General features: G+C 46.7%; 2 protein-coding genes across 4 annotated transcripts in view; one reads left to right on the forward strand and one right to left on the reverse strand.

Annotated features, from left to right (window-relative positions):
• Positions 1-363: 363 nt before the first annotated feature.
• On the forward strand, positions 364-5,841 carry LOC134500527 (heat shock protein beta-7-like). The gene is made up of 3 exons (XM_063307864.1): positions 364-632; positions 2,659-2,813; positions 4,857-5,841. Exons 1-3 carry the CDS (start codon positions 386-388, stop codon positions 5,031-5,033), a joined length of 579 nt encoding a protein of 192 aa, XP_063163934.1. The 5' UTR covers positions 364-385; the 3' UTR covers positions 5,034-5,841.
• Positions 5,842-7,758: 1,917 nt separating this feature from the next.
• CLCN2 (chloride voltage-gated channel 2) overlaps positions 7,759-12,857 on the reverse strand; it is a 95,838-nt gene continuing 90,739 nt past the window's right edge. For all 3 annotated transcript variants that reach the window (XM_063306362.1, XM_063306361.1, XM_063306363.1), the window contains 3 exons: positions 12,651-12,755; positions 11,328-11,414; positions 7,759-8,782 (listed from right to left, as the gene is read on the reverse strand). In XM_063306362.1, coding sequence (XP_063162432.1) covers positions 8,588-8,782; positions 11,328-11,414; positions 12,651-12,755 — 387 coding nt within the window. In that variant the 3' untranslated portion in view covers positions 7,759-8,587. The remainder of the gene's footprint in view (positions 8,783-11,327; positions 11,415-12,650; positions 12,756-12,857) is intronic.

Genomic DNA, 12,857 nt, shown 5'->3' on the forward strand with positions numbered 1-12,857 from the left:
TTGCTGGGCTACCAAGCCTAAAAGTCTGGCCAGCAGCGAGGGCTGCTGGGACTGCTGTTACCAACCTCTGCTGCCCCCCCGCCCAACCTCCCTGTTCAGACAAGCCTTTTGCCATGGCTGATGATGCGATCTTGGAATCAATGCCTCCTTAATATTAACCCCGGAGGCTGAAATTGAGAAATACTTTTTTGGCTTGTAAGCAGCTTTTCCACGTCCAGCCGGTCGTGTCGTCATCTTCTGGCAGAAGCCATCTGAATGCAGGTGACTTGGGGAGCGGGGCTGCTCTGCTCTGCTTCTCCCTTTTCATTCCCAGCTGCTGAAACGGCAGCCCCTTATCTTGCATTCCAGCGCATGGGACACAGACGACATTGCGAAAAAGCCAAGTATGGGCATCTCGGCTTTGCCTGGCCAAGGACGTGCCCTCTCCTGCTGCCTCTTCATGCAGGCCCTTGTGCATAACCAGCAGCTGCTGTGGAACCCCAGTGCCATGTCATCTGTGAGCTCTTCGTCCACCTTCCGCTCTGAACACATCAGCACCTTTACGCCAAGCAAGCCTCACTTTGAGCCCCTGCTGGAACCTCCCCATGGGATCTTTGGTGCTGGGAGAACTCGGGAGCCCTATGGGTATTCAGGTGAGCACTTTTGGGGGTGGGGGAGTTCAGATGTTTGTTCCCCCTCTCCCACAGACATCTTGGACTTCAGGGGCAAAGCAGGGCTAGGCCAAGGTTGACTGTTGACCCCTACCTTAGATGATCAAAAATTGACCAACAGAATGCTGTTTTCTGATTTCTGGCATTGTAAGAGCAACAACTAATTGTTATTTTACTCTGTGTGTCAGCTTCACATGACATGCTTAATCTGGTTCCTGAGTTAACCCTTTTTTTGTTTTTGGATTCTTGTGATAGATATAAGCACATGTATTATGAATATGTATGCAGCACATACACAAGATTAAGCCAAATTAAGCCTATCATGATGGGTGAATGCATCTGACTTGATTATGTGCACTCCATGAACATCACTGAAATGTCTTGGATAGTTTCTGGACATCAGAACGCCCTCAGTCATATCTCTGGGACAACATAGGAGGCAAGACGGGATTAGGTGTAGGGCTAAGCAAGGAGCTGCTGCCATGGGGTGGATCTTCCAAAATTACAGGCTGGGGTTCCCTCAAAAAGCCATAAATTAATTCCATCCCTTTTTAATGAAACCACTGGCAGTGAATATGGCAGGTAGCCAATCTTGGCTGATCTTGGGGGAAGAAAAGCTAAGGAGCATCAGGCTTGGTTAATATTGGGATGGGAGACCATGAGGACATCCCAGGGTTGCAGGCTATATTGGGAATTCAAAGCACTGTGGCAGAAGGCTGTGGCAAATTATTTTTCTATTCGTCAACAGCTGGTAACTGCATGGACATGTCCCATTCTCTTCTTCTGGGATATTTTCGTGACTTCCCAGTTTAGCCTCCAGATCTGGGATCTCCTGACAGTCTCCCTTCCATTTGAACTCCCTTAGCTTTTCCAAATTGGCCGTGATCAACCAGAAGCTGCCAGCTAGAGCTGGTCTTCATTAGACACAAAAGAAGACTCAAGCTTCGGCATTCTGTGGAAATACTCATCAGATGTGATGCTCCTGAGAACAAGGGTTGGGGGAGAGGCAAAAAAGGACAAAATTTCAGCCAGAAGTTTAAGCCATGAGATCTGGAGCCAAAGAGAGACCCAGGATGGAGTTTGTGAGTTGAATCAGTGTTAGGTGTTGTTAGATCATATTCGCTTTTCAAAGATAAAAGGAATTTCTGCCTCCCCCACCCCCTGAAAACCCACAGTTGTTATTTAGCTCAGTCTGTGGAGTCCTTGGTGATCTTTGAGCCTTGTTGTTTTCTTGGAGACGTTTCATTGCCAGACTAGGCAACATCTTTAGCTCAGTCTCTCTGCCTAATGTTCCCAGGTCTGGGCTTCAAAAACCTAGATAACCACTAGAGGGCAGCAGATGATATTGAAAACTCTTTCCCACCATCTAGTGGTCACTTGCATTGTTGCAGCTCACTTTTGAGTATTGTAGCCCCAGAGCCAGTCTGGTGTAGTGGTTAAGCCAGGGTTTCTCAACCAGGGTTCCGTGGCATGCTAGGGTTCTTCAAGAGGTCACTAAGGGTTCCCTGGGAGATCACGATTTATTTTAAAAAATTATTTCAAATTCGGGGAACTTCACATTAAAGAGGCAAGTTTCATTATTTATGTTTAGTTTAAGAACCCTGTTAATGCATATACACAGGCCTGCAGATGAAACAAATGTAATAATTTTGTAATTTCAGGCCTCTATTTGAGCCTGAATGTGCAGGGGTTCTCCGAGGCCTGAAAAGTATTTTAAGCGTTCCTCCAGGATCAAACGGTTGAGAAAGGCTGGGTTAAGGCATCAGGCTAGAAACCGGGAGACGGTGAGTTCTAGTCCCGCCTTAGGCATGAAGCCAGATGGGTGACCTTGTGCCAGTCGCTCTCTCTCAGCCCTGGGAAGGAAGCAACGGCAAACCACTTCCGAAAAGCCTTGCCAAGAAAACTGCAGGGACTAGTCCAGGCAGTTGCCAGGAGTCAAGACTGACTTGAAAGCGTGCACACACACACACACAACTCTACTGCCCACACTAACTTTGCTCCCTCCCAGGCTCCCCTCCGTCAGTCCATTCCTCAGCGCTGGGCAACAGCAATGTGGTGGCCAGCGGGAACAAATACCAGGTCATAACGGACCTCAGCCAGTTTGAACCTCAAGATATCGTGGTGACTTCCTACAACTATTGCATTGTCATCCAAGCAGAGAAGGTAAGAAGGAGCCTCCTGGCAGGGCTGAGATATCCAGAGGAGATGAAAAGAAACCGATACTCTGGGTCCTGTTCCCACAACACCTTTAAAACTGGGTCAGTGGGGGGAGGGATTAATGTATGATTGGAATGTCAAAAAGGATTGGTTGCTGTGGTCAATGAACAGCCCTCCCAATTGTTAAAATTAGCTCCAAGCAGCACAGTCACGCACAAGGCTAAGCTAACTCTGCCAGACACTCAGGTCCTGGGAATCCCTAAAGTGGTCAATTTACCCATTGACTGGGACCTAACTTAGTGGCCAAACTTGGCTGTAGTAGCCAAACTGTGTTGCCTTGACTGGTGTTTTCCTTGTATTTGTGGGTCTTCCTGGACAAAGCAAACAAGACTTTCCAACTGCTGAAGTTGTTCCAGTTAATGGGTTCCCTGCTGCTCAACCAGTGTTTCTCAGCCTTGGCCACTTGAAGACGTGTGGACTTCAACTCCCAGAATTCCCAGCCAGCAAGGCTGAAGTCCACACATCTTCAGCTGGCCAAGGTTGAGAAACACTGCCCTAGAGGAATGAGCAATCAGGGGAAAAAAAAGAACTTAGATGAACCAAAGTTCAAACTTGGTGCAAGGCAGTTTCCTTGGGTGCTAAAGAGACTGCAAAACCAGGGGGTCCTCTGCTCATGAGGCTCCACCAGTTGCTGGCATTGGTGATTTATTGTATCTGTACCTGAAGGTTCAGTTAGGTTACTCTCTAATGCCATGTTGCAACTTCCATACAGGTAGTCCTCACTTAACAACCATTCAGTGATGGTTCGGACTTACGATGGTGCTGAAAAAACTGGCTTACAATCAGTATTCACACTTTTGACTATCACAGCATCCTGACAGTCACATGATCATGATTTGGACACTTGGCAACCAGTTTGCATTTACAACCATCAGTGTCCTGTGGTCATGTGATCGCTATTTTCGACCTTCCCAGCTGGCTTCTGGCAAGCAAAATCAATGGGGAACCATGTGATTCACTTAACAACCACATGGTTCACTGAACCCCAGGGTGATTTGCTTAATGACTGCCGCAAAAAGGTTGTAAAATCCGATCAGATTCACTTTGCTTAGCAACTGAAATTCCAGTCCAAATTGTGGTCATTAAGTGAGGACTACCTGTAGTAAGATCTGGTGAGTTCACTAGGAAAGTTTAAGTGATATCTATGAACATGGATGTGTGATTTTCAAGCATTTTCTTCTTTGGAGATGCCAGGCTATAGCTATTCTATAAAAGATTAAAGGTGGGGGGACATGGAAACCAGCAGGAAAAAGGTGATCTGGCTTTTTAAAGCTAAAGTAAAATTTAGCCCCCTGCCCCACCTACAAGCTTGGAGGGATTTTCTGCCCTGAATTTACTCTGCAATTATGCACATTTATTGTTGAAATTTGCAGGTTGGTTTCCTAGGATGCATGCTGCGTTCAGAGAGAGAGAGCTGTTGGCATGATCAGCCTTGGAAAAAAATGACAGGGTTTTCTGGAGCCAAGTTTCAATGCAGAAAGTCACTGATTCCGTTTTCAGCATCTCAAGGCAGAAAACCAAGGACAATTTTAATACAAGCATCTAACCCTTGTATTAAACAAAACCTGTTCGCCCTGAATGCTGCAACAACATCTTAATTGCCTTATTTCATATGCATGGGATCAATGGCTGCATTCACACAACATGCTTAACTAGGTCACTTAAAAATCTGCCTGTTGATCTGCATAGCCTCCTTAGCAAAGTATATTAACCTTGTATTCCTGTTAACCTTCACCGTAAACTGACCTGGGGGCACACCCACATCCTTCGGCCAGCTTAGAGCTCTATGCATTACATACATCCAGAAAATGAGTTAATTCGGTAACCAGGTGAGGCAGCTTGTGCGAACGCTTCCCTGCAAGAGCCATTTGAAAAACCCAAGCTAAGCTTTTAAGCCAGCATTGATGGTGTCTTAGAGGCACCAGGGTGGAAAATTCAGGAATTTATTTGGGGAAAGGGCTTACCCACTTACATTTGCTTGCCTTGCAGATGGCAGAAGATGGCATTGTCTCCAACACCTTCACCCACAAGTGCCAGCTGCCAACAGACATGGATCCTCTGTCTATCAGTTGCTCCCTGAATGATGCTGGCATGTTGATCATCACGGCTAGGAGGCAACAGCTGTCTCCATCATCACCTCTGTATCGTACGGAGGTGAAGCTCTAATCCTAAACCTCTCCCCCAAGGCAGAACAGCAGCTCACCCCCAAAGCCCCCCCAGATATGATTCTTTTGATTTGTGGGCACCCCTTCTACCATGCCGTGCCATACTGTAGCACCACACATAGGCAGTGGCATGCATTCCTTCCCCTTAGATTCCCCTTCCAATTGGTAGAAGGGAAAACCCTACATGGGAAAAATGATCCACCAGGTAGCTACAAAACAGCGGAGATCCTCCATCATTGGGACATGCAAAGCAACAGCTTCTGAGAAAAAAACAGTCCTGAGGTCTGGAAGCTCCAGGCTTGGGGGCATTTGAAACTTGGCAGCATCTTACAGTAAAGCTACAGAGCTGAGGTGCAGAAGTTGGATGACGACTAGGTTACAGTAAAGAGAACTCTCTGTGGTCACCTGGAGGCATCTGAGTTATAGGCTAGCCTTACTGGTCAGTCTAGAGCAGCGTTTCTCAACCTTGTCAACTTTAAGCCATGGGGACTCCAACTCCCAGAATTCCCCAGCCAGCTGTTGGAGTCCCCATGGCTTAAAGTTGACAAGGTTGAGAAACGCTGCTCTAGAGAAAGACGGTGATACGGGGTGTAGTTGGCTACAGACCTCCATTAATCAGAAGGCAAGGTGTGAATGTGCTCCCTTCCGCCCTCCATCCATCTCCAAGGGTTTTCTAGCCCCTTTGCCTTTCATTTCTTGGCAGGCAGACACATTTCCAGACACGGCACTGGGCAAACCCCCTTCTATTATTATTTTCTAAGAAACTTCCAAGCACAGGCAGGCCAGGCCAGAACAGAAATAAAGATGGTGCTACCCCTTGCTTACAAAATGCTTGCTTCCCGTGTCATTTTGAGTTAAAAATGAAAATAGTCTTGGCAAAAAAGGCCAGAAAATCAGGGGAGTGCCAAGGTCTTTGGGAGGGGTCATGCTCAAGAAAGCCCTTTCTCTTTCCTCAGATGGCTTCTATATTCCGCCTTCCTTCCTTCCTGCACTATAAGGACTCCCCTACCCATCGTTACTGCTCAGTGCCACCATCTCCCAGACGTTATTCTGCAGCTTCCTTCCCTTTGTGCATCACTTAGGCTTTTTAAAACAGACGAGATTACCCAGGAAATCTAGGGAAAGCCACGTTTCTCCAACCCGCAAGGGCCACATCAATCTTTCCCAACCTGGCACGGTCCAAGTATGCTGGTGAGGCTGGCTGGGGATGATGGGTGCTGTAATTCAGCACTTCTGGAAAGGCCCAGATTGAGATTAGGCAGTCTGGATTCCATCCTGACTTTCTGAATGTTGGATGCCTTTTGGTTCAAAGCAGAAAACCAGAAAGCTTGGGAAGTGGGGAAGCGGATTAGCATTTAAATTACAACAATTAAGCTTTAAATCAACTATTTAAAAGAGACTCATTTAAATGATTAAAAGCAAGGCTGCCCGCTGATATTTCTTCTGTGAATTGTGCTACTGTTACAACTGAGCAGAGCAGTTGTATAGGCAGCGGTTTCATTATCAGTCCCTGCTTTTCTCCCTCCAATGCGGCTGTAGGTTTCTGCCCTGTTTCCCTTTGGTGCCCAGGTAGGAGAAATCTGCAGGACAGCCACGAATTCCCGCAAACGGATCTGCATTTCAGGATCACGGAAAGCGCTGAAGTGCAAAGAAGGAAAACACAGAGAGAGGTCTTGGGAAAAGATGGGAATCTGAGAGGAGATCCAGTTTGTTAATCTTTCCCCTCCCTGCAGTTTAATCTCACCCAACATAGGGATTCTTTAAAGCAGTGTTTCTCAACCGTGGCCGCTTGAAGACGTGTGGACTTCAACTGGAACGTCTTCAAGCGGCCACGGTTGAGAAACACAGCTCTGGATTCTGCAAGACTCAGTAACCCCACCTTGCCTTTTGTGGGAAATGGTACAGTGTCGCCACCCCATCACTCAACTGTCAGCCAGGGTTTTTTTGAGTAGGGGTTTAGCGCTCTTCTGAGAAGAGCGCTAAGCCCCTGTTCAAAAAAAGCCTGGCTAACAGCTAAGCAGCACTAGGGGAGCAGGTTGCACAGGGAAGCAGAGAGGCTGCCTCTCCTGCTTCACCTTCCACCACCCCCCCACCTGCCGATCACCTGTTAACAAGGCTTCGGAAGGTCGGCGGTTCGAAACCGCGCGGCGGGGTGAGCTCCCGTTGCTCGTCCCAGCTCCTGCCAACCTAGCAGTTCGAAGACATGCAAATGTGAGTAGATTAATAGGTACCGCTTTGGCGGGCAGGTAACAGTGTTCTGTTTAGTCATGCCGGCCACGTGACCACGGAGGAAGTGTCTACGGACAAACGCCGGCTCTTCGGCTTTGAAACGGAGATGAGCACCTCCCCCTAGAGTCGGACACTATGCCAAACGGGCTGATTCTGACATCCATCCTTCCCTTTCAGGATATCTGTGATCTGGGCCACGCCAACAAACCAACCAGGCCTGGTTCCCGCAACACTCCATGGCTTAGATACACACCAGACACTCCCTGGTTTATATAACTCTATTTGTATTCTTTTCTGTAATTAAATTAATATAAGTATATATAAAAATTTTCGGTATGTACATTTCAAAAATCATCCCTCTTCTCCTCTCCTCTGCCTGTGGATTCAAGCATAAGTGGGCTCGAGAGAGAGAGGAGGGTAGAACCAGTTCCCGAATCCCTTTCCTGGAATTCTGAATCCTGGCAGTGGGGAGGATGGGGGCGCCTGGGCTCAGTAGCTCAAGATATCCAGTGTTTGCTTTATTTGGGTGCCATGTGTCGTTAAGTCATACCAACAAAACCCCAGACTCCTCCACCCCTATCCATTATTTAGGACTTCTTCTAAACAGAGGGCTAGCCATACACAGTACGGCTGGGCAGCACTTAAGATTTGAAGGGGAAGACTCAGAGCATGCCAAGAGATGCCCAGAGATCTCAGCACCTGCATTAGGAAGTTGCCCACAGATGCCACAAGGGCATCCATGCATGCCACAAACTTCCTTTTTCCTTTCCAACCCGAAGTGCGGCACAGTGACGAGACTGAAGGAAGACAGATGCTAAACCAGCTCCTTTCAGGTGGGGTGGCCCAATCCACCTGCAGAGCTGCTGAGAACAAGTTAATGAGGTCTTCAGCTATGCTTGGAGATGGCCCAGGGGAGATGAATGAGCCTTTGGATTCAAGTGACCTGTACTGGGACATTGAGATGAGCAGAAGGTATTTTAAAAGACCCACAGGCACATCCTTCCCCATCTCCATCAGCCTCCCTCCTTGCTGGATAGTGGGATGATGGGAGAGTGGGGAGGTAAAGTCTTGAATGAACCCTGAGACCAAGGATGGGGCAAATGGGGCAGCTGGGCTATGGGTGCATCTCCAGGCTCAGCTTCAAGGCTCAGGATGGAGATCTCCAGTTTTTCCAGGAACGGACTATCCTGTTGAAGCAGTTGCCATGGATCTCCAAGCTGGAATGTAGAGAGAAGGAGGCCTCCAGAGAAGAGGTCCAGCTGCAACAGGAACAGCCAAGGCATGGCAATGTGAACTGTCTCTCGGTTGGCAGGATCTACTCCACCATCACTGGCATTTGTCATCACTCTCGGAAGGGCTGGACTCACGAGGAATGGAGTGTCTTTGCCTCCGGTCCCACAGCTGGTGGATTTCAGTGGCCTCCATCTCACTGCTGCTGGTTGTACTGTCCCGGAAGCTGGCCAGCGGTGGCCGCACCTTCACGCCTTTGGCAGTAACCGAACCCTCAATGGCTTTGCGCAGCTGGAAGAGAGGAGAAGGAGGGGATGAAGAGAGACATCAGCATTCATCCAATCCATATTACCTATTCTGGCCAGCAGCTGAGGTCCTAGGCAGCCATTCCTAACAAGTTGCTCAGAAGATGCACTGGACTATCTCCAATCAAACCAGACCAGCATGGTGGCTGCTGCTGGTGAACATTCGAGTCCCAAAGATCTGGAGATTGCTAGGTAGAGGGAGAGAGACTGTGAAAAGTAGGTAATCCTGCTTTTTTGTTTCAAGGGTGGTACTGGGGATCCAGTACCACATAATGAGAAGACAGGACACCCTGGAGAAGATGCTGATGCTAGGGAGAGTGGAAGGCAAAAGGAAGAGGGGCCGACCAAGGGCAAAAGGTGGGGGTCAAAAAAGTCAAGACGGCCTTGCACATGTGGTCAAAGCCCCACCCCTTTTTTACATGGACCTAAGGAAGGCTGAGCGAAGGAAGATCGATGCTTTTGAACTGTGGTGTTGGAGGAAAATTCTGAGAGTGCCTTGGACTGCAAGAAGATCAAACCAGTCCATCCTCCAGGAAATCAAGCCAGACTGCTCACTTGAGGGAATGATATTAAAGGCAAAATTGAAATACTCTGGCCACACAATGAGAAGACAGGACACCCTGGAGAAGATGCTGATGCTAGGGAGAGTGGAGGGCAGAAGGAAGAGGGGCCGACCAAGGGCAAGATGGATGGATGATACTCTAGAGGTGACGGACTCGTCCCTGGGGGAGCTGGGGGTGTTGACGACCGACAGGAAGCTCTGGCGTGGGCTGGTCCATGAAGTCACGAAGAGTCAGAAGCGACTAAATGAATAAACAACAAACTGGGGATCCAACCTGGAGAGCCAGTTTGGTCTAGTAGTTAAGGTGCTGGGCTAGAAACCAGGAGACTGTGAGTTCTAGTTCCTCCTTAGGCATGAAAGCCGGCTGGGTGACCTTGGGCCAGTCACTCTCTTTCAGCCCAACTCACCTCACAGGGTTGTTGTTGTGGGGAAAATAGGAGGAGGAAGCCGTATTAGGTATGTTCGCCACCTTGAGTTATTTATAAAAATAATAAAGGCGGGATCAAAACAAAACAAAACAAAACCTGGCTTTCATATGTATGCAGAGCACATCACTTGCCACCAAATCACCAACCAGTCTCATCTTTGTGAGAATTTGCTAAAGAGGTGGCAGAAACGCAGAGGATGTAAAGACACATCCGTCTTCAATAGACAGAAGCAGGACTGGTGAGAAAAGCCCAGGACTTTTCTTCATGGGGCAATGCTGTCAAAAGGATGTGAAGGATTTGTTGGTATAAATTCTATGCCACTTCTCCCACCCATTTGAAGACTGTTAATTGTCTTCTACAGATGCTGTCACGGGCCAGAAAAGCAAAAACAGACAAGCAGACAGCACTCCTTCCATTAGTGCTCCCAATCCTCAGAAAAGGGAGTTAGTAGAAATTGGAAATTGCTTCTAGTTTAATCGCCACAACATTGCCAAATGAATATAGTGCAAACTTTTATGAAGAAACCTGTGGTCACTGAGTTCTTTGAACTGATTAATTCTTGCCTCCTAATACAGAGAGCCAATTTAGTTGTCAAGGTCAAAATTCAGTACACCTTATCTAAGAAATAGAAAATACAGGTAGAAAAATGCAACAACTGGTTGCAACCACAAAGCAAGCAGGTCAAGATGACATGACTGAATTTCCATGAAGCTGTCTAACAAGAAAAACTTTTAAAGAATAATAACTTGGTCAAGAGTAAAGTTATGAAAACTGACATCTGTTTGCCATAATCCCTTTTTAATGATTTTAATGATGCTGATGTTAGAATTACAAGATAGCTGTCTGTTATACTCTCCTCAAGCCAAAGGAGAGAATTGCCTAGACTTTGGTAATGAATGAAATATTTTTTAGGTTAGCTTGCTTCACTGGATTTGTGCTGTCTTTACATATCTTAAGTATGCTTATGCTATATATATCTTGAATAAGATGAAAAATGATATTGACTCTATGTCTTTGTCTTTGAAATTACTGCTCCTTCAAACTTTGGGTAAGATGTTCTTGCTCAAAATGGAAGGATTTATTTTGGGATTTTATGATCCTTGCATAGCAGCTCTCAAGGTATCAACCTTAAACACATTTGGGTGGGATAGAGAATACCCAGAAAAGGCATAACTCATGCCACTACTGCGTCCCGTGTGTGGTAAAGAAATATTTCCTGGTTGAGTCATCCTAGACACAAGGGGAAATACTGGGTATACAGGGATATATTGGGCAATTCCATGCCCAGCATTCCTTCCTATGTCAGACTCCCTCCAAAGTCTAGGACAGTGTTTTTCAACCTTAAGATTTAAGACTTCAACTCCTAGAATTCCCCAGCCAGCCATCTTAAAGTTGCCAAGGTTGAAAAACGCTGATGTAGGATGACTCAACTAGGGAACATTTCTTTACTGCGTACAGGATACAGCATGACATTCGACAAAATCAACACAAACCTCTGAAGCGTCAGTGTTCTTGGGGTGACCTTTCTAAATGATACCCACCTCCTTGAGGGTCACCACACCAATCAGGCGCCCGATGCTGGTGACGTAAGCGTGGTCCACTCCCAAGAGGGAGAAGATGGTGTGTGTCTGGAAGAGATGGGAACAGGCTCAGCTGCGAACCACAGCATCTAGAAAAATGGCACCGAACTCTACCCTTATGTCCAAGTCAACACAAGGGGATCTTTGCCCAGGGCACACTGATGCCAACAATACAACAAAGGTTACATTCTCTGCCACTTCTTAGCTTGGACTGAAAGCAAATAATGGGGGAGTGGCTATAAGAGGTATAAAATCTTGGATATTGTATAAAATATGAATAGAGAGTTTCCATCCTTCTTGCACTGTTCACAAATAGGGACATCTATTAAAACTAAATGTAGGCGCAGAGGGGTCAAAACAGTCAAGATGGCGGCCACAACATGATGTTGAAGCCCCAGGCCTGTTTCACATGCATCATGACTGCATGGTTGTGGCCACCATCTTGACTTTTAAGACCCCCACCCTACAGACACACCTGGTAAGAAGATTCAGGACCAATTAAAGGGAGTGTTTCTTTACACACCGTGTCCTTAAATGGAAGAATTGGCTGCCAGTGGATGTGGTAGGTGATTTAGATGGCTTTCAAAGGGGACTGGGGAGATTCCTGGAGGATCAAGTTATTGATGGTTTGTCTGGATGGCTGTTTACTAAGGCTGTATATGATGCTTTGGATCCAATCTCCAAAAGATGTTTCTGAGCACATGGAAGCATAAACATTAGACCTCTCTGCAACATCTAATGTTTAGACGTTAAAGCAGAGAGGTCTAATGTCATATTAGACCTCTCATATTAAAGCAGCCACATGTTTTCCAAGGTCATATTAAAGCAGCCACATGTTTTCCAAGCTGTCTTCCACAGCTGCTGTGCAGTCCTGGGAAAAGAGGTGGCTGCTTTAATATGCTGCAGACAGGTGTCCTGTTCACGTGCCCATGTGCTTGAAAGCACTGCAGAGCCCTACAAAACATACAAATTAATAGCTTGGCATACATGTCCCTGATTTTGCAAGACATAACCACTGGAATAGCTGTGTATGAAATTAAGATTTTTTTTTTCTTCCATCTTGACCCGTTTGACATACAACTTGCCTTGGGCTTCCAAGATTTTGCCAGAGAATATCTGCCAAATTCTCAAGCTTTTTCTCACAGCCACAAAGGCTAGAACCTTAACTTTGAAAACCAGTCAGAAAAGTAGAGATTTTCAAACCACTGAACTCCTTATCAGAAAGGCTGAGGTTGTGTGATGAAGCGGTAAATCAACCAGCTCTGCTTCGGCTCCACATTCTACCTTGTGCAAAGAAGTGCGTTCTACCAACTGGAAGGGGGCCGGATCAATCTTGCAGTTATTGAAGTTGACCAACTGATCTAGTTGTTGCTCCTCCCATTCCAGAATCTGCAAGTTCAGGAGGTACATTAATGCAGCAGAACTCAGGCCAGATCACATTTATTTTTATTACATTTATATCCTCAATATTTTTCCCAGAAGATCAGCAGT

This window comes from Candoia aspera, chromosome 6 (assembly GCF_035149785.1).
Source record: "Candoia aspera isolate rCanAsp1 chromosome 6, rCanAsp1.hap2, whole genome shotgun sequence".
In the NCBI taxonomy this organism is placed as follows: Eukaryota; Metazoa; Chordata; class Lepidosauria; order Squamata; family Boidae; genus Candoia; species Candoia aspera.

Excerpts from the sequence above, each read along its gene's own strand:
- LOC134500527 (XM_063307864.1), top strand. The coding sequence starts at position 386 with ATGGGCATCTCGGCTTTGCCTGGCCAAGGACGTGCCCTCTCCTGCTGC. Across the intron at positions 633-2,658 it reads GGAGCCCTATGGGTATTCAG|GCTCCCCTCCGTCAGTCCAT; the intron begins GTGAGCACTTTT and ends GCTCCCTCCCAG. Across the intron at positions 2,814-4,856 it reads TTGTCATCCAAGCAGAGAAG|ATGGCAGAAGATGGCATTGT; the intron begins GTAAGAAGGAGC and ends CTTGCCTTGCAG.